Raw genomic sequence first — 22,707 nt, 5'->3', positions numbered from 1 at the left:
ATCGGGTAATAGCAACTCACCAGGAGTATATATCTGTAAGGCCCTGGCCATGTCCAGCATGGACATTCTGTACATCCTACCGCCAAGGATAAACCTAAGAAATCTTCTATCATCTATTCTAACTATATTTGTATCAAGTGATACAGTACTCATCAACTCAACACACCATTCCTTATATACAGGTCTACGAATGGTGAAAAGATGTTCCCAATCTGTAAAAGAAGAACTGCCATACCTTTGAACTAAAAGCTGTCTAACACGGTCAGCTAGATGGACCGTTTCCAAAGGGGCCCAATCAATTACCCTTGGCACCTCTACATTTTTTGTTACCAATTTGAATTTGTTCCTTTGATATGTCTCGTAATCTCTCCATCTCCTATCAAATCTCAGATTAGGATGCAGAGTGTGCTAAGGAATCGTTGGGAATTCTACTGGCGGCCTCATTGGGAATACTATGAATTCATCAACAAACTGTACCGGATCATAATAAGGTATGTGCTGATCAGGCTGTTGTTGTGGTTCTTGTTCGTGTTGCATTTCTGGTTCTGGTTCTGGTACTGGTGCTGGTCGTCTAGATGATGATGCTCCTGAACCTCCAGTATCGGCTTTCTGCAAAACACATTAAACACAAAATTTGTGCATCCAAATATGCATTAGTGTTAGCAAAATAACAACTTAAAACAATCACTATAACATGTTAAATCAAAATTAAACTTATACACATTTTCACAAATTTTCACAATTCTACACTTTTCAAATAAGCACATATGAAAATGTATACAAAATTCATAGGCATTTAACTCAAATATCATGTCGAAATAGTCGTTACTAATAATTAAACAAGTCTCAAATGGCAAATATATCAAATTAATCAAGTTCATGAATTTTGGACTTAAAAAGTCCACTTTAATCTCCAAAAATCATGTTTAGGATCAATGTTTAGATCATTTAACTATCTAAACATGTTACACTACTCAATTTAGCAATAATTCATGACAAAAATCGGCCATAACCTGTTTATATCAAAAAACCCCAAATTGCTCAAGAACACAAACCCTAGATTTCTAAAAATTTTGAAGTTTTTGGCTTCAAATCATGTTAAATAGCATCAATCTAGGTTATACATGCATAAAATATTAACAATTTAACACTAATTACACTAGAAATTAACAAAATTGCATTAGGTAAAAAATTGGTAATTATCACAAAAACTAGGAATTTATAGAGTTTAGGGGTGTAATTTTTACCATTTTGCTGAAGAATGAGAATCTAGGCATGATTAGAGCAAGAAAAATGACGAATTACGGTGGAAAAATAATGAAATTTGGTGAAGATTTGAGGTATTTTTCGTGTATGTGTGTGTGAAGTGGTAAAGAACACAGCTTGCTGGCTGTTTTGAGTCTGGCCAGATTTTTGCCTCCATGCGATCGCATGGAGGTATAGGGAGAATCTCATGCGATCGCATGGATGCCCGGCTACAGTGATTTCAGGTTTTTTTTTTTTATATATATCTTATACTAATTAAAACAATTAAGTAATTAATTTTAAAATTTTGTTTCCCTTGTTATTTAGGATGAGGTCGTTTCGGATCGATGTCCTAGTCCGTCCTTTGACAAAATTTTAAAATTTGTCTTTTTGTAGCGATTGTTTTAAAAGCTAAGATTTTTAGGGTTTTTTTTTTTAATGTTTTTGACATACTTTAATTCAATAAGATTAATAATAATAATAATAAAAGTTCTCGTCCCTCCCTCGGGTAAAGCAATTTCGGTTCAATGACCTAGTCTTCAACTTACGACGAATTTTAAAAATCATATTTTTAACTTAATGAGATAAAGTAAATTTTTGTTTTTAAATTCACACCAATCTTAAAATTTGAAATGCATAAAATTAAAAATTCTTATTTTAAAAATTAAAAATTCACACCAAACTTAATTTAAAAATTCATATTATAAAATCACACCAAACTTATATTATATTTTTATTTTTATACATACAAACTTAAAAATATCAATTGTTCAAATATTTACAATTTTAAATATATTAATTTAAAAAGTTTTCAATATTAATTTAAGATTTATATATTAATTTTAAAAACATGGTAAAAAAAATAAAATTAAAAATCTTTTTGGCTTTTTATCCCACTTTAATCAATCAAATATTATCAAAAATATACGCCCCTCTTTTCGGTAAAGTAATTTCGGTTCCATGACCTAATTTAACTCATGACGAATTTTTGAAATATTTTGTGTTGATTGATTAAAGATATTTATACCTTAAGAATAAACGTTAAATTTCGCAGTGATGTAATAAATTTTTGAATGATATCAATAATTTCGGTCGCCAAACCTAATTTTATTTAATACCAATTTAATACTTTATAGGGAACAAATTAGCGTTTATTATCAAAAGGTTAAAAATAAAAATTAAAAAATAAAAATTGTACAGACTTACCTGTGAGATAGTATTCTTAGTTATATGATCTATCCCATTCATAAGATAGTCGGTTTAATTGGTTTTCCATGGCTACATGGAACCTCATTGATTGTATTTTGTACTTTTGAGCTTTTTGGTCGTTTGCGTCTTCAATTCGTCGAATCTGTCTTTTGTCTTCACCTTTTATTATTTAAACGAATATCACTTGTAAATAGGACAATTGCAACTAAAAGCTTGTCTTTCTTGAGGAATAATGCTATGAAATATATGTTCGTTTTTAGCATTATCAAGTAGCTATGCCAAAGGTGTGAAAAGTATCACTCAGGGTTCTGCACCAAATTTTGCAACAAGTGTAAAAGAAATGGTCATAGCGCGGCGAAGTGTGAGGTCTACGGACCAGGGGTTAACAGAACGAAAGGAACAAATGGTGTCGGAAAGAGTAATGGCGGAGCAAGTAGTGTCGGAGCAAGTTATGCCAATGTAGTTTGTTATAAATGTGGAAAACCGGGCCACATTATAAGAAATTGCCCGAACCAGGAGAACACGAATGGACAAGGCCGCGGAAGAGTTTTCAATATTAATGCGGCAGAGGTACAGGAAGACCCGGAGCTTGTTACGGGTACATTTCTTATTGACAATAAATCTGCTTACGTTTTATTTGATTCGGGTGCGGATAGAAGCTATATGAGTAGAGATTTTTATGCTAAATTAAGTTGTCCATTAACGCCTTTGGATAGTAACTTTTTACTCGAATTAGCAAATGGTAAATTAATTTCAGTAGATAATATATGTCAGAATCGAGAAATTAAACTGGTTAGCGAAACATTTAAGATTGACTTGATACCAGTAGAGTTAGGGAGTTTTGATGTGATAATCGGTATGGACTGGTTGAAAGAAGTGAAAGCAGAGGTCGTTTGTTACAAAAATGAAATTCGCATTATACGAGAAAAAGGAAAACTCTTAATGGTGTACGGAGAAAAGGGCAACACGAAGCTACATCTTATTAGAAATTTGAAGGCACAAAAACTAATAAGAAAAGGTTGCTATGCTGTTCTAGCACACGTCGAGAAAGTACAAACTGAAGAAAAGAGCATCAATGATGTTCCCGTCGCAAAAGAATTTCCCGATGTATTTCCGAAAGAATTACCGGGATTACCCCCACATCGATCCGTTGAATTTCAAATAGATCTTGTACCAGGAGCTGCACCAATAGCTCGTGCTCCTTACAGACTCGCACCCAGCGAGATGAAAGAACTGCAAAGCCAATTACAAGAACTTTTAGAGCGTGGTTTCATTCGACCAAGCACATCACTGTGGAGAGCTCCTGTTTTGTTTGTCAAGAAGAAAGATGGTACATTCAGGTTATGTATCGACTACCGAGAGTTGAACAAACTTACCATCAAGAACCGCTACCCACTACCGAGAATCGACGACTTATTTGATCAACTACAAGGCTCATCTGTTTATTCAAAGATTGACTTACGTTCCGGGTATCATCAAATGCGGGTGAAAGAAGATGATATTCCAAAGACTGCTTTCAGAACACGTTACGGTCATTACGAGTTTATGGTCATGCCGTTTGGTTTAACTAATGCACCAGCTGTGTTCATGGACCTTATGAACCGAGTGTGTGGACCATACCTTGACAAGTTTGTCATTGTTTTCATTGATGACATACTTATTTACTCAAAGAATGACCAAGAACACGGTGAACATTTGAGAAAGGTGTTAGAAGTATTGAGGAAGGAAGAATTGTACTCTAAATTTTCAAAGTGTGCATTTTGGTTGGAAGAAGTTCAATTCCTCTGTCACATAGTGAACAAAGAAGGTATTAAGGTGGATCCGGCAAAGATAGAAACTGTTGAAAAGTAGGAAACCCCGAAAACTCCGAAACACATACGCCAGTTTTTAGGACTAGCTGGTTACTACAGAAGGTTCATCCAAGACTTTTCCAGAATAGCAAAACCCTTGACTGCATTAACGCATAAAGGGAAGAAATTTGAATGGAAGGATGAACAAGAGAAAGCGTTTCAGTTATTGAAGAAAAAGCTAACTACGGCACCTATATTGTCATTGCCTGAAGGGAATGATGATTTTGTGATTTATTGTGACGCATCAAAGCAAGGTCTCGGTTGTGTATTAATGCAACGAACGAAGGTGATTGCTTATGCGTCTAGACAATTGAAGATTCACGAACAAAATTATACGACGCATGATTTGGAATTAGGCGCGGTTGTTTTTGCATTAAAGACTTGGAGGCACTACTTATATGGGGTCAAAAGTATTATATATACCGACCACAAAAGTCTTCAACACATATTTAATCAGAAACAACTGAATATGAGGCAGCGTAGGTGGATTGAATTGTTGAATGATTACGACTTTGAGATTCGTTACCACCCGAGGAAGGCAAATGTGGTAGCCGACGCCTTAAGCAGGAAGGACAGAGAACCCATTCGAGTAAAATCTATGAATATAATGATTCACAATAACCTTACTACTCAAATAAAGGAGGCGCAACAAGGAGTTTTAAAAGAGGGAAATTTAAAGGATGAAATACCCAAAGGATCGGAGAAGCATCTTAATATTCGAGAAGACGGAACCCGGTATAGGGCTGAAAGGATTTGGGTACCAAAATTTGGAGATATGAGAGAAATGGTACTTAGAGAAGCTCATAAAACCAGATACTCAATACATCCTGGAACGGGGAAGATGTACAAGGATCTCAAGAAACATTTTTGGTGGCTGGGTATGAAAGCCGATGTTGCTAGATACGTAGGAGAATGTTTGACGTGTTCTAAGGTCAAAGCTGAGCATCAGAAACCATCAGGTCTACTTCAACAACCCGAAATCCCGGAATGGAAATGGGAAAATATTACCATGGATTTCATCACTAAATTGCTAAGGACTGCAAGTGGTTTTGATACTATTTGGGTAATAGTTGATCGTCTCACCAAATCAGCACACTTCCTGCCAATAAGAGAAGATGACAAGATGGAGAAGTTAGCACGACTGTATTTGAAGGAAGTCGTCTCCAGACATGGAATACCAATCTCTATTATCTCTGATAGGGATGGCAGATTTATTTCAAGATTCTGGCTGACATTACAGCAAGCATTAGGAACTCGTCTAGACATGAGTACTGCCTATCATCCACAAACTTATGGGCAGAGCGAAAGGACGATACAAACGCTTGAAGACATGCTACGAGCATGTGTTATTGATTTTGGAAACAGTTGGGATCGACATCTACAGTTAGCAGAATTTTCCTACAACAACAGCTACCATTCAAGCATTGAGATGGCGCCGTTTGAAGCACTTTATGGTAGAAAGTGCAGGTCTCCGATTTGTTGGAGTGAAGTGGGGGATAGACAGATTACGGGTCCAGAGATAATACAAGAAACTACCGAGAAGATCATCCAAATTCAACAACGGTTGAAAACCTCCCAAAGTCGACAAAAGAGCTATGCCGACATTAAAAGAAAAGATATAGAATTTGAAATTGGAGAGATGGTCATGCTTAAGGTTGCACCTTGGAAAGGCGTTGTTCAATTTGGTAAACGAGGTAAATTAAATCCAAGGTATATTGGACCATTCAAGATTATTGATCGTGTCGGACCAGTAGCTTACCGACTTGAGTTACCTCAACAACTCGCTGCTGTACATAACACTTTCCACGTCTCGAATTTGAAGAAATGTTTTGCTAAAGAAGATCTCACTATTCCGTTAGACGAAATTCAAATCAATGAAAAACTTCAATTCATCGAATAACCCGTTGAAATAATGGATCGTGAGGTTAAAAGACTTAAACAAAATAAGATACCAATTGTTAAGGTTCGATGAAATGCTCATAGAGGACCTGAGTTTACCTGGGAACGAGAAGATCAGATGAAGAAGAAATACCCGCACTTATTTCCAGAAGATACCTCAACACCTCCAACTGCTTAAAATTTCGGGACGAAATTTATTTAACGGGTAGGTACTGTAGTGACCCGAACTTTTCCATGTTTATATATATTAAATGAAATTGATATTTACATGATTAAGTGTTTCCAACATGTTAAGCAATCAAACTTATTAAGACTTGATTAATTGGAATAGGTTTCATATAGACAAATGACCACCCAAGTTGACCGGTGATTCACGAACGTTAAAACTTGTAAAAACTATACGATGACATATATATGGTTATATATATAGTTAACATGATTTTATTATAAGTATGTATCTCATTAGGTATTTTAACAATGAGTTATATACATAAAAATGAGACTATTAAATTAAGAAACTCGAAAACGATATATATAACGATTATCGTTATAACGTCTTACTAGGTACATATGAATCATATTAAGATATTGATACACTTGGTTAATTATGTTAAATTATAAGTAAATATATCATTAAGTGTATTAACAATGAACTACATATGTAAAAATAAGACTACTAACTTAATGATTTTGAAACGAGACATATATGTAACGATTATCGTTGTAACGACATTTAATGTATATAGATCATATTAAGAGATATTCGTACATCATAATATCATGATAATATAATAATTTAAAATCTCATTTGATATTATAAACATTGGGTTAACAACATTTAACAAGATCGTTAACCTAAAGGTTTCAAAACAACATTTACATGTAACGACTAACGATGACTTAACGACTCAGTTAAAATGTATATACATGTAGTGTTTTAATATGTATTCATACACTTTTGAAAGACTTCAAGACAATTATCAAAATACTTCTACTTAACAAAAATGCTTACAATTACATCCTCGTTCAGTTTCATCAACAAATCTACTCGTATGGACCCGTATTCGTACTCGTACAATACACAGCTTTTAGATGTATGTACTATTGGTATATACACTCCAATGATCAGATCTTAGCAGCCCATGTGAGTCACCTAACACATGTGGGAACCATCATTTGGCAACTAGCATGAAATATCTCATAAAATTACAAAAATATGAGTAATCATTCATGACTTATTTACATGAAAACAAAATTACATATCCTTTATATCTAATCCATATACCAACGACCAAAAACACCTACAAACACTTTCATTCTTCAATTTTATCTATCTAATTGATCTCTCTCAAGTTCTAAGTGTTCTTCATAAATTTCAAAAGTTCTAGTTTCATAAAATCAATAATACTTCCAAAATTGCAAGTTTACTCCAAGTTTTCTAAATCCATTCCAAGTAATCATCCAAGATCAAGAAACCTTTGTTACTTACAGTAGGTTATCTTTCTAATACAAGGTAATAATCATATTCAAACTTTAATTCAATTTCTATAACTATAACAATCTTATTTCGAGTGGAAATCTTACTTGAAATTGTTTTCGTGTCATGATTCTGCTTCAAGAACTTTCAAGCCATCCAAGGATCCTTTGAAGCTAGATCCATTTTTCTCATTTCCAGTAGGTTTATCCAAGGAACTTGAGGTAGTAATGATGTTCATAACATCATTCGATTCATACATAAAAAGCTGTCTTATTCAACGTTATAAACTTGTAATCACTAGAACATAGTTTAGTTAATTCTAAACTTGTTCGCAAATAAAGTTAATCCTTCTAACTAGACTTTTAAAATCAACTAAACACATGTTCTATATCTATATGATATGCTAACTTATTGATTTAAAAACCGGAAACACGATAAACACCATAAAACTGGATATACGCCGTCGTAGTAAAACCGGGGGCTGTTTTGGTTGGGATAATTAAAAGCTAAGAAGAACTTTGATTTAAAAGCTATACTTCTGGAAAAATGACTTTTCTTATGAACATGAAACTATATCCAAAAATCATGGTTAAACTCAAAGTGAAAGTATGTTTTTCAAAATGGTCATCAAGATGTCGTTCTTTCGACGGAAATGACTACCTTTTTCAAAAACGACTTGTAACTTGTACTTCCGACTATAAACTTATACTTTTTCTATTTAGATTCATAAAGTTAAGTTCAATACGAAACCGTGGCCACTGGAATCACTCAAAACGGATTAGAAACGAAGAAATGGCGAGTAAAACAAGATTGATAAAAACTACTCATTTTACCTACGTGAAAGTTAGTAATAAATCTATTCCAACCATAACCTAATCAACTTATATTGTATATTATGTAATCTTGAGATACCATAGACACGTATACAATGTTTCGACCTATCATGTCGACCCATCTATATATATTGCGGAACAACCATAGACACTCTATATGTGAATGTTGGAGTTAGCTATACAGGGTTTAGGTTGATTCCAAAATATATATATAGTTTGAGTTGTGATCAATACTGAGATACGTATACACTGGGTCGTGGATTGATTCAAGATAATATTTATCGATTTATTTCTGTACATCTAACTGTGGACAACTAGTTGTAGGTTACTAACGAGGACAGCTGACTTAATAAACTTAAAACATCAAAATGTATTAAAAGTATTGTAAATATATTTTGAACATACTTTGATATATATGTATATATTGTTATAGGTTCGTGAATCAACCAGTAGTCAAGTCTTACTTCCCGACGAAGTAAAAATCTGTGAAAGTGAGTTATAGTCCCACTTTTAAAATCTAATATTTTTGGGATGAGAATACATGCAGGTTTTATAAATGATTTACAAAATAGACACAAGTACGTGAAACTACATTCTATGGTTGAATTATCGAAATCGAATATGCCCCTTTTTATTAAGTCTGGTAATCTAAGAATTAGGGAACAGACACCCTAATTGACGCGAATCCTAAAGATAGATCTATTGGGCCTAACAAACCCCATCCAAAGTACCGGATGCTTTAGTACTTCGAAATTTATATCATATCCGAAGGGTGTCCCGGAATGATGGGGATATTCTTAAATATGCATCTTGTTAATGTCGGTTACCAGGTGTTCACCATATGAATGATTTTTATCTCTATGTATGGGATGTGTATTGAAATATGAAATCTTGTGGTCTATTGTTACGATTTGATATATATAGGTTAAACCTATAACTCACCAACATTTTTGTTGACGTTTAAAGCATGTTTATTCTCAGGTGAATACTAAGAGCTTCCGCTGTTGCATACTAAAATAAGGACAAGATTTGGAGTCTATGTTTGTATGATATTGTGTAAAAACTGCATTCAAGAAACTGATTTCGATGTAACATATTTGTATTGTAAATCATTATGTAATGGTCGTGTGTAAACAGGATATTTTAGATTATCATTATTTGATAATCTACGTAAAGTTTTTTTTAAACCTTTATTTATGAAATAAAGGTTATGGTTTGTTTTAAAAATGAATGCAGTCTTTGAAGAAAAAAAACGTCTCATATAGAGGTCAAAACCTCGCAACGAAATCAATTAATATGGAACGTTTTTAATCAATAAGAACGGGACATTTCATATAACTCATTGTTAAAATACCTAATGAGATACATACTTATAATAAAATCATGTTAACTATATATATAACCATATATATGTCATCGTATAGTTTTTACAAGTTTTAACGTTCGTGAATCGCCGGTCAACTTGGGTGGTCAATTGTCTATATGAAACCTATTTCAATTAATCAAGTCTTAACAAGTTTGATTGCTTAACATGTTGGAAACACTTAATCATGTAAATAACAATTTCATTTAATATATATATAAACATGGAAAAGTTCGGGTCACTACAGAAAGTACGGGGTGTTTGGAAATTTCTAGTGAGATGGAGAAATGAGAGAAGAAGGGCAGCACTATACACTTATTTGGGGTTAAAAACCCAAACCCCACAACACACGAGTATTTATCAGTAATCTAATCTGACCCCAAACGCATCTCATTTAGCGGCCCAAACAGGGTCCAAAACACATAAACTGAACTATTCTGGAACCCTAGTCACAAAGCGAATCTAACAACGCTATAAAATAAATAAATAGTATAATTAATTAAAAGCACAAATAACGAGGCCTAAGGGCAAAATCATCAACTTACGGTTAGGCCCAGTCTGAGGATGTTACAACCGTTTTGGGCAAGGATTAGAGTAACCGCTCTGATATCAATTGTAAGTAAGTAGAGAGGGGAGTAGTTACTTAGTGGTTTCTTAAAACTTTTTCGATGTGTTTAACATTCCAAACACAAGTTTTAAGTGCGGAAGAGTTTGTGTTTGTTAATGCAATATGTAAAGAATGTAAAGTGCAACAAAAACGGGGATTTATAGTGGTTTGGGAGGATGTTAACTAATCCTCCTTAATCCACCCCTCAAGACACCATGTCGAGAGTTTAGATTCACTAAGCTCTTCTCCAAATCCGGTGGAGATCTGATTACATCACTTGTCCTTTAATAAGCAACACCAACAATCTTTTGGTCACATTGAAAGATTAAAGCTTACTTGGTTAACTCATATCTCCATTGAGATACGGATTGTTCCCACCAAAAGAACAATCAATTTCCTAAGTCCCTTTAATAAAATTAGTTAGCTAAGTAAGATGGTGTTCTTATTACAAGAACAAAGCAACTAACTTGATCACCCTAAGTTAGAAGCTCACACCCACACAACAAAGTTACAAGTGATGATATATGATACTTCTACGACAAATTAAAATAAGTAGCTTACAATTTAAACTACCTAATGATAAGAATTAAGTGTTTAGTTTACATTGATTCTATCTTGGGTACAAGATAGAATGTCCCTCTAGCCAATCACATATTTTCAGATGTGAAATGAAGCGCCATTTGATCTTGAAGTATTTAAATGAAGTTTTGGAGGGCTCTGGGCCATCTTAAAGTTTTGAATATGTACTCCTTTTATAGTTGAAGAGATGAGCTTAATAGATGACTAATGGTCATGTCCACGGTTGATTGTGGCAGAGACTGTTTGCAATAGTCTAAATAAAATAGCCGTTTATGCAACGATTATTTCTCTTTAAGTGTCTTGGACTGTTGTTGATTTAGTGTTACCTGTAGAAAGTGTACAATAGCCTAGAAAAATGCTTTATACTTAAAGTGTTTGAATTGAACTTAGATTTATGAAAGAGACTTGTCACAAACACTTTGGGCAAGGCTTTCTTTCTTGGAATTCCATCATGAATATCAATTAACCTAAGTGCAGATTTGGATCATATCTAATATATGATTCAAACTTTGGTCAAATCTTATCCGTTTGAGTATAGGTTGACAAAACAACTTTCTCTTTAATCATAAACTCGACAGTCGATGTAAAGAACCAACGGCTATATGAAATTAAGCATTGACTTTGAACCTAAGAACACATTTAATCTTTTAATCTTGACTATATCACATGTATTAGTGATAATCAGTCATACACTTAGCATGTTAATGACTATAATTAAGAAAAGTTATAATTATCTTCTTAAACCAACATGCATTGGTAGTTTAAGAGCTAAGCAGGTAACACGTATTGATCAATCAAGCACTTAGCATGCATTGATCATTTAGGCATAACATAAATCATATTCTTGGTATATTGAAATGTAAACACATATGATTTTTCTTATGAAGTAGCATACAATTTTCTAGGTGTTTATAATCTCCTAATCATGTGTTCATGTAAGCATATAGACTAGTACACTTAGATCAGTATTTATGTTTGATAACACCACGTTCTTAATCTGTTAGACAAATAGTATTGTATGATTTTATCTTGGTTTATCATGTCTTTATTCAAGTACTTTTACTTGAGATGACTTGATTTCAATAAATCATTAAAGACACGATTTGAAACTGTTACAATTGGTTAAACCATATCATATGTTGTAAAACATATTTCCATATGATTTGATCTTAGGATAAGTATTCATTATTTGTAACAATTGTGCTGGACATATTAGCTAATTATGTTAGTTTCTAAGCATATAGCAGTTAAGTTCACATAGTAACTAATCATGGCAATTTCTAAGCACATATCAAATAATCATGTTAAGCACACATATTAGCTAATCATGGCAATGTCCCTAACAGCATGGCAATATCTAATTAGTTATGACATCTAAGCACATTGCACCTAATAACTAATCACATAAATGTATATGTGTACATGTACAACTTTAGGATTTAGCTTCTCCTAATTGGGACTTGATTACCATATTTAAGATGTCTAAGTAGATTTTAAGATTATGAAAGTCATCAAACACTTATTTGTTTATGTGATTATTAGTTTTAAGACATGTGACTTATTAATGGAGATAATTATGTTCAAATATGAATTAGATTGAACATTGTCAATTATCTTTTGGAAACTCTTGTAATGTGAATTAAATGAAGTTTCAACCATTAATATTGTCAAACTATTTGAGATAATCATTTTGAAAAGCAGGGTTTGACTAGTCAAAGCATCAGTCGTTATGCGGCTTAGCCGTGATGTTGACCGTACATTCCATAATCTGTTTAAACTTGGAAATGTGAGTATAGAGCATGAACGGTTATTCATATGGTCTAACCGTGGTATTTGACCGTATACATGCTCTTTGTTAAAACGGCACATTTAGATTTAGACGTTGTGTGATTAGGTGATTTGCTAGAGAAAAAGTAAGTTTACGAACATGTATTTTTACTTTAACATTACTTCTCATTGCTTATGATCATTAGTATCATTAAAACATAGATTGATGTTTGAATATTAAAGTTGGATCTTAAACTACCAGTGGTTATATCCCAACTCCAAAACACAAAGAGGACTTTATAATTTTCGTGCATATGGTTACAGGTTACAAGGGATATATTGATAATGCTAAACTAAGACGAATCAAACACAAACGAGGACTCCAAATCCAAATCCAATTGCTAACCGCCTGGAAGCCTTTATCGATCACGGTCAAGACCATATCGATCGCGAAATCCATGTAGCAATCCAACTCGTTTTCTGCTTCCTTGTTTTAGTCGACTTCCCACTCCAACACTCATAATTTAAAAGTTATGACCATTTGAAGTTTGACTCAACCTGATTAACAACCTAGGCCATTGGTCGCGAAAAATAACCAACCTTGTGTTGTAGCTCATGTGGTAGTGGTTTTCCTCTTTTAGCGAGAGGTCGGGAGTTCGACTCCCTTGGGGTGCAACATTGCACACAAGGTTGCCCATTTACCCTTGAATTCCACCCAAGGGTGCCTTCCGCAGATCGCGTTGCGGGGGAAGTGGGGGAGGGGGTTTTACCGCCCAGGCCTTGGATTGGGCTAAGTTTCCTCCTGAGCAGCAGTTGGGGGCGGGTTATGGAACTGCGGGTGATGAACACGTGAGTAGTTAAGTCCTCTTAAGTGATCCTGTACTATTGTTAAAAAAAAAAAAATATAAAATGAAGCAACCAAGAAACGACAAAACTCACAACTCGATTTGTATTTGATAAAGGAATAAAGGAATATAGATGTTTTAATATTTTAGATGTCAGGTTTGAAGCCACCTTGCTGCTAATTCTTTCATACAGATAAAGGTTCCACTTCCTGCCAAATTATGAATTGATACCAAGTGTTCGTTAGAAAGATTTTCTGAATAACGGTATAGGAAGATATTCATATAAAAATATAAATTTGTTAGTCTCTAGCATCTTCCTTCACTATTATTACATAAATTATTATATAAACTTTATTTTTAAATGTATATATTAAGAAAACATGATATGGACACTAGAAGAGTTGTTTGAACCTGCAATTATGGCGACTTCATATTCTAGGCATTACTAGTGAAGGTCATCCAAGCCGCCCCCCCCCCCCCCCCCCCCCCCCCCCCCCCCACCCCACCCACACACCACCACCACCACCACCAGCAGTTAATAGACTACTAATCCACAAACAACATAAACGAAGTGATATGGTAAACATATGAGATTTTACTTATTCAGGTTAATATGTTAATTGAGATAGTAGATAAACCAACATTTACTCAAGAAGATTGTTGGTCGAACATTGAGAGGGATAACTTTCTCTACTACTGGAGTGTTTCACTCGGGGTGGAGAAATGACCTCTTTATTCTAGGGTAGAGGAAGGATTGTCTACGTTCCACCTCCCTCATACCCCACAAAATGGGATTGGGTGTGTTGTTGTTGTTGTTGTTGTTGTTGTTGCTCAAGAAGATAGTTTGTGACTTAATAAGCTTTTAATGTGAAACGTAAATATGTATTGTAGGCATAACTTATAATTGATACGCCTAGTTGCAACGAGTCGACCTGTAGAAGCATTGAACGACATTCATGGGGCCGTCATTTAATTTGCATGTTCCTTCGCTTTAGATTTCTTTTTGTTTGGATTCTCCCCACACCCCTACTTGATGTTTATCGTTATGTCACAACTATTGACTATATCGAATTTGTTAACGGTATTATACAATGAACAGTCTAAATCCAAAAGTAGCTTTAGGACTGACTTAGACTGCTCGCTAATGACGTTTTAAGGTGACTGCATAGACAGTTGGGGCCTTTAACGCTATTTGAATACCAACATAAGTTTTTAGAGTGAAATATGACGTTGGGGGACCAAAAGGCAAAAGTTGTGGTTTAAAGATGTGAAATGTGTCTATGCCTTTGCATATACCAAAATGTAATTGATTAAATTTGTAGGGGTATGGGTATGAGTTTCTTACCCGAAGCCAGACAAATAGATGCCACACGTCAACCTGATTTGATTAAAACTTTGTGTTGTCATCTTGATTTATAACCAACATATCCAAACTGTACGATTCATAAATCATAAATGTTGACTTATTCATTCATATGATTCCTAATACTTTACATAATTAGTTTGGTTGTCGTTGGTGGTGTTGTAGGCTTGTAAAGTATACCATTGTTTGTGATGATAGAATATACCATATACCATCTCTTACAGAAATCTTGTACTGAAGAAATCAAACTTTACAATGGTTTGTTCTTGTATCACAAACATATGCATCCATTAAACTACTCATGTTAAAAGTATGAAAAATGAGAGACCAACTTACAAAGGCCTAAACTAGATCTAATAAAGAGAGGATGGCAAATAGAAAACTTAATGTATTGTAAGTGTGCAAAGATAGGTCTACATGTCACTCTAGTATAATAGAAAGCAGTTCAAAAATTCAAACCAAAGATGATAGGTTTGACTTGACTTATAAACTCCAATAATAAATAATCTCTGGGTTCGACCCTCGTATGTCATTACTCAAAGCAATAAAAGAATGTTCGTAGGAGCATACAAATACATCTTCAGATTGTAGTACAACGAATCAACCTTAATACATAGACCCGCAGCCAGGAATCGGATAAATTAACCTTATATAAATACAGGGATTTGTAGAAATCACATTATTGGGTTATAACCAAGAAGAAAAGAATCGATACCACCATTCACCGCAACACTATGTTCATATAAGGTTAATGGTAAAGGAGACGTAAGGGTGGGAATCAGCTTCACCACCCAAGCCACCCATGTTTCCTTCATCCTCAGTTTTCCAAAACGTGCTGCATTACGATTCCAACATAGATTATAACATCTTGATTATTGTTGTAGTTCTATGTGGTCCTAGACTATAAACACTGTTACATAATATTAAAAATAAATCGATCATGTGGTCCTAGAAAGGAACTTATGAAGATCTCCATTATCAATATATTCAGAGTGATTAAATGATATACTCGTAGTACGGCCCTCCTTAATTTTAAAATTGTAGCCCTCTTAAGGTGTATGTTTAGGACCATTTGTTCATCTTTAATTGTGTATGTACTACACAAAGAATCTAGTATATGTCCCTTACTAGTAGATTGATTACCAACGAACGTTTGCTTCAACGGTATCAAGCCTCAGTGTGGAAGGGCCCGCGATTAGTTGCCAAGCAACCCGGGTTCAATTCCTCGGGGCGGAAGGTTTTCTCTCCAATTTCCTGCGATTAGTTGCCAAGCAACCCGGGTAGGAGTTTCCTTCTAGCGTGGGTGGGTGCAAATGATGAGGGTCGTTGAAATAAATGATCCGCTGATGCAAATTCGCCGTTCAAAAAAAAAAAAAAATAGTAGATGGATTCATGAAATTGACTAAGAGAAACCGATTTATATTCAGAAGTGATTGAACGATAGTGTACGCCCCTCCTTATTCTGCATTAGTAGCCCTCTTAAGGTATTTAGGACCATTTGTTTATCTTTAATGGTGTATGTACTACACGAAGAATCTAGTATATGTCCCTTACTAGTAGATGGATTCATGATCTTGACTAAGAAAATACAATTTATATAACCTCATAAAAAAACGCCAAAAAAAACATTGATTTTTTAGATAGATTATATAAAATAGCTATATAAGCGTTGTTGTTGACAGTAGAGAAATGAATCAAATCCTTCGTCTCATTTCGATAACCAAGTGTTGAGATTTATCAAAAATCAGACATTGAATTTAGAATATATCATTGTAGGTAATTTAAGTTAAGGGTTCTTTTTGTGCATTTCTTATCATGTTCATTCTGATCTAATTTATTTTTAGAATTAATAAATGAAAATGCAAAATAGAAGTGTAAGAAATTACTTGTTAGAACTGCCGCAGAGGCCTTCAAGGATTGTACGTACTTTCTTCTAGCTTTTCAAAGATGGTGACAATACAGCAGACTGAAACAAATCAGAGTAGATATCATATGCATATATTAAAGCCAACATTTTATATATACAATAATAATAAAAAAATGTAGCAGAAACGGATTCAATACCAAAAAGGAGGGCGGTAACCCGTATCTCAAAATGCTCTCAGCAAATAAGCGAACGGCACAAAAGTGCATCCAGGAAGTGAAAACCTGCCGGACGAGAGTGTTATTATAGTTGAAATAGGAAAACGCTAAAGAAGATAAGGATCAATAGCAATGAAAAAGTGTTTGCAAATACAACTGGTAAAAAATTTTTACTTGTTATTATACAATCTTGATAGCTGAACATGTGTTCGGTGTTCCTATACAACATGATCGTGGTGGATGCATCTAAAGGTCTTCAATACTTTCTATCTTATAAAATATAGCCGTCACAACATGGGCCGGGCCTGAGGTCAGATGATGGTTAAGATGGGTTTGGGTCAAGATAGATCATTCTAGTACAATTTGGGTCAAGATAGATCATTTTAGTATAGTTTGGGTCAAGATAGATCATTTTAGTATAGTTTGGGTCAGGTTGATCTATTTTTTATTTTTATTTTTTTATATATTTATAAAGTAGTATGTTAAATATGATTACCAAAACCATAGATAACAATGAAATTCTACTTATTATTTGAAGTAGTATGTTAAATATGATTACCAAAACCATAGATAACAATGAAATTCTACTTATTATTTGACCAACTCAGGGTAACTTTCAAACGTTTTAACCCATCGACCCATTCCCAGGGCGGCTGCGGCGGCGGCGGCGGCTGCTGCTAGCAGCAGCAGCAACAACAAAAAACTCGATACCACATGAGTGGTGTATGAGGGAGGTGAGATGTAGACAATCATTCCCCTATCTGAGAATAGAAACAAGTCATTTCTCCACCCAGAGTGAAAACACTCACAAAAGTAGAGAACTCTCTATTCGACAGATAAGAAAATTGCTTCCGAGTGGACCTCCGGCCAAAAAGTAGGAAATTTCTTTTTGTTTAAAAAAAAAATAGTAAGATTAAAATAGAACATAAAAAAAAACCATGAAAATGGTAGAATCAAATTTCCATGGATTTCAAAATCAGTTGGGAATTCGATTTAGGCTCTACGAGGCAGTCAAATCGCCAATAGGACGACGCTTGATGTTTCCTCAATTAATAGAGCCGAATGGCATTGGAAACAGAACTCGAAAGGCGTGTCAGGTGGAAGTTGTTGTGCAAGAAAAGAGCCAACCACCCTAACAGACAAAGCACCACTCATGCACCTTTATGGTAGACATCCCCGAAACCACATGACTAAAAGGAAACCACCTAAGCTTAAGGGCAGAGGAGGTCGTCCTTAGCCATAATGGCCCCAAGATGCACTGAACGATGAGAAGATATACAACAAACGAACATGCTTCCATAATCTAAGTAGTGTACTTAATATCCTTTTTACTTTTCCTGGTAGGAAGTAGTGCAGAGAGCATCATGCTTCCCTACATGGTCCTCATCTATGCATAAAATCAGAAAGGGGAGTCTTTGTACACAACTATGAACATGTGGGTAGGTATCCACTTTTTAATTTAAGAGATAAGAAACAGATCTTTTACATGCATGGTAAGTGGCATGTTCACCATGCTATATACGTGCCAACAACATACATACATTACATATATAGCAAAACTGAACACTTCTTCCTAGGTAGTGCCATTGCAGATCAAGAAAATTCAGACATTATTCAGTACATTCGGATGTATAAATCAAAATCAATATTAGTCAAGGTTGCAAATCTTCTACTCGGGGGAGTTTTCGAGAGGATTACTCGGGGGGAGTACAGTCGGGGAGTACTCGGATGTCGACAAGTTTGACATTGGCCGAGTTTGACCAATTTTGACCGAGTTTGATTACTCAGCTCGTTGCTCTCAAAAAACCAAGTAGTCGGCGAGCAAGTCCGAGTTCTACAACCTTGATATTAGCTTTATAAAACTCGCACTTTCTTAGTTTCTAAAAAAGTGAAATAAAAAAAGTTTTCCTAACTTGATTATAGAAAGTGTTCTGAACAACCATATATCCATTCAACAGTTCTGATTGCAGGGCAACCCAGTGGGTCCTGGCATCATCAAAATAAAATCCACAGGAACTATTATCTTGGGTATCAAGACAGCCCATAAACATAAGTTATAATGATTTTGATATTAAAATGCACTTCTAAATTTTGAAGGTCACTAATAATATATGGGGACTCTTCGATCATTGTGAAGGTCATTAATACTATATCGCAATCAACTTGGAGGATAAATACTATGTGTGAATACTATGCATGATACTATGCATGAAATATTACATGAAATGATAATATTATTGTTAGACATTGTTTCAGGCAATGTAATATTCTAGCAAAGGTTCACACGCGCAAAATCAAGTACAATATGATTATCAGGACCTTAAATCAATACCAAGCATATAAATTCTTCCCAGTTCGTTAACTTAGTTCGTATGGTTATAAAGACCTTCAATCCAACATATTTCTGATATTTTATGGTTTAAAGTCTTTTTAATTAATAATAGGTTTAATTGATGACTTATTTAGACATAATACAAAAAAAAAAAAAGGAAATAGACATAATACATTTATAGTGTAATTTAATAAAGATGAAAGTACCTCTCCGTAACTGGTGTAACACCATTGCAAAAGAGAGCTTCTCAGAGATTCCTGGTCTTGCGTCAGTTTTTCAAGCTCCTGCTTCCGTGACTCTTGAGTTTCCGAATTATATTCAAAATCACGAATCTGAATCAACACCGTATAAACAAATTACTCAACCTTAACAAATATAAAATGCTTTTTGTATTATAGTTAATATCCTACTGCTAAACTAAAATTTAAAATTCTGCATCAGTATCTTACTAAAAAACTCTACCATCCATCATGAATCAGAGTCACTTCGCTTACAAACTAAAAAAAAAAAAAAAAGTTAACAAACTAACCTGAAATCCTCTTTCTCGTGCCTTAATTCGAAAATTATCAGCATCGCGATTGAATAATGTGACAGTATAAAGCGCATACTCGTTGTCCTCGTGTATATTCTTGGAGGATCTGGGGACCTAAAGCAATTACTTTATTCAAAAGGTAGAGCTTGCACACACAAAAAATATATTGTACTCAATAAAGACTTTTTTGCGTCGGTGGTCCTTTGCTTATACATCAAATTGTATGTCGCGTCCCTGTTATTACTTTTTAGCTCCGGTCCCTTCATTTTACTAATGTTGCCTTAGTGGTCCCTCCGTCTATTTTCCGTTAAAAATGTCCGTCAAGTGCCATCACGTGATGTCGTTTAAGGTGAACTAAACATCATAAAACGACATCACGTGATGGCACATAACGGACATTTTTAACGAAAAAAGACGGAGGGACCACCAAGGCAACAGTTGTAAAATGAAGTGACCACCGGAGCTAAAAAGTAATAACAGGGATGCGGCATGCAATTTGATGTATAACGAGGGACCACCGGTGCAAAAAAGTCCACATGAAACTTGTATGCAGTAATGAATCATATAAATTACCACGTAAGCGGTGAGTGTTTCGTAACATGACAGCCAATCCTTCTGGGAATACTTGGGAACAACAGCAATGAGAGTAACCAAATGTTCTGAACTGACGATGTCATCAGGCGTTACTAAATTGGAGAGATCACGAACAGCTAAGCTGGAATATATATAATCATTCAACTTTAGTCCCTTCTATTGTAGACCACTTGACTCCTATTAGAGATCGTATGAAAAGGCATCATCAGTATATGTCTTTACCTTCCAGTCTGCTTTCTGTTAATTTGATTGAGTTGACTACGAACATTGTTATACTCAGCAATACGTACCTGCCATTCAACATGTCAAAAACAGAAATTTCTTCATATCCTGAGCTTTCACACATATGTTTTCTCTAACAAACATTTCCCATCTAATCTAACACTCACCAATAAGGCATCTTCTATAGTTTCTATTATATTGCTAAAATGATGATGTCATTATTAGGCTAATTCCTTTGTTAAGAAAAAATCAAAAAAAAAAAGAAAAAAATCTAAGCATGGTGGGTGATGTCATTAATCTAGATAATTTTGAATTAAAATTAAATTTTATCAATTAATTGTTATTATTAAATCTTATTAATAATTATTTTAATTATTAAAATTAAATTATTTTAAATTATTCTAATAATTATTTTGAATTAGGTACGAGAAGGTATAAAAGTTAGGCAAAATTGGCTTTTATACTTTTAAAATAAAATGACAAGCAATATTATCTCTTATGATTGGATGTGGATTGTTAAATATGCATTTTTGGTGTTTGTTGAAATGTTCAGATGACGAGTTTCTTAGTCGGGTTATGTGGTTCCACGGGTCATAAAACTAAATAACTTTAGCGTTTACGTTCACTTAAAATACCTATCATTAAACTGTTTCGTTTACACAAACCCGTGGTTCCACGGGTCATTTCACTAGTATATAAGAGAAACTGCAAATAAAGTAATAAACATATTAAGATGGGACAAAGATATAATAGGTATAATCAGCCAACTTTACTAGCTAAGAACTTAACACATCATGTTCAAATACGTATATTGATAAGATCGTAAATCATTACTATAACCACATTACCTGCATAAGGAACAACGAATTACCTTAAGATCATCATCAATTTTGGCAACTTGGACATGAATACCATCAACAATCTCCTTAAGCGGAGACATTGTTGGATACTTAGCTTCATCCCACACAAATCTATAAATCACAAATTCAAATTCAAATTCAAATCAACACCAATCTGTTTTATCAAAATCATAATAAAAAAAACGCATAATCGATTACTTCGTTAAATATGAATCCACAGGAACTCCGTCCACCGTCAACGAACTCGCCAGAATTCCAGACACCTTCTCCAAATCTTCGATCTGACGTCGTATCTTATGTGAACATCCTTCAATAAACGCATTCGACTGCATAATTTCGCACACATCATATCAAATCAACAACTCCCTAATTTATAACAAAAATTAGGGCAAAATGATAATAATAACGATAACTTGTAAAAATTATTGACCTTGAGTAGATCATCGCTGAGAGATAAAAGCGAATCGAGAGTACCGACACGTAAATTAGGGATATTGAACTGCAAAATTAATAATTATGAGTTAGATTAGGTACGTATATTATACATAGATATATGTATTAGATATACATACAAAAAGAGAGATCATATGTTGTGATCGTGATTATATATATAAACATACTCTGTAGAGAGGAGTGTCGAATGAGTTTTTGGAGATTGATTCTTGTAGTCGAGTCCATAATGAAGTGGGGGAGCTTTGAACGGGAAGAGAAACTATCCAGTATCTTGTCGCCATTATTAATTAAGATGTTCACAGATAAAAAATGAATCGAGATTTTTAGTTTTATTAAACGAATTGAATTGAATGAATATTTTATCTTTTTGTGTATGATTGCGGTTTGCTGTTCTGTTTCTAAAACACTTTTTTCATAAATGGCCGTTAAGATATTTTTGGTTGGAATCTGTATCAGAGAGTAATAAACTTTCTACTCTTTTTTCATACTTATATGTTTGTGTTTACAGACTCTAAACTAGATCTAGACTCTGTGTGTTGTACGGTAGTTCTAAAAAAATAGTATTTGAATGTGTTACTTTCGATACCGCTTACAT

At 34.2% G+C, this 22,707-nt stretch overlaps 1 protein-coding gene across 1 annotated transcript; it reads right to left on the bottom strand.

The window, feature by feature from the left end:
- Nucleotides 1-15,424: 15,424 nt before the first annotated feature.
- On the bottom strand, nucleotides 15,425-22,458 carry LOC139892586 (V-type proton ATPase subunit C-like). The gene is made up of 11 exons (XM_071875695.1): nucleotides 22,280-22,458; nucleotides 22,090-22,158; nucleotides 21,858-21,985; nucleotides 21,671-21,770; nucleotides 20,800-20,867; nucleotides 20,557-20,698; nucleotides 19,981-20,097; nucleotides 19,658-19,783; nucleotides 17,102-17,185; nucleotides 16,924-17,003; nucleotides 15,425-15,872 (listed from the first exon to the last, which is right to left on the bottom strand). Exons 1-10 carry the CDS (start codon nucleotides 22,391-22,393, stop codon nucleotides 16,971-16,973), a joined length of 981 nt encoding a protein of 326 aa, XP_071731796.1. The 5' UTR covers nucleotides 22,394-22,458; the 3' UTR covers nucleotides 15,425-15,872; nucleotides 16,924-16,970.
- Between the last annotated feature and the right edge of the window lie 249 nt (nucleotides 22,459-22,707).

This window comes from Rutidosis leptorrhynchoides, chromosome 2, assembly GCF_046630445.1.
Source record: "Rutidosis leptorrhynchoides isolate AG116_Rl617_1_P2 chromosome 2, CSIRO_AGI_Rlap_v1, whole genome shotgun sequence".
NCBI lineage: Eukaryota > Viridiplantae > Streptophyta > Magnoliopsida > Asterales > Asteraceae > Rutidosis > Rutidosis leptorrhynchoides.
The sequence above is the reverse complement of the archived record's forward strand: the minus strand, read 5'-3'. Positions and strand labels throughout refer to the sequence as shown.

Bases quoted from the DNA above. Each gene is read 5' to 3' on its own strand.
- LOC139892586 (XM_071875695.1), bottom strand. From the start codon at position 22,393: ATGGCGACAAGATACTGGATAGTTTCTCTTCCCGTTCAAAGCTCCCCC. The intron at 21,986-22,089 runs GTCAATAATTTT...GAAATTATGCAG, and splicing joins TCAGCGATGATCTACTCAAG to TCGAATGCGTTTATTGAAGG. The intron at 20,098-20,556 runs GTAATTTATATG...TAATTGCTTTAG, and splicing joins AAACACTCACCGCTTACGTG to GTCCCCAGATCCTCCAAGAA.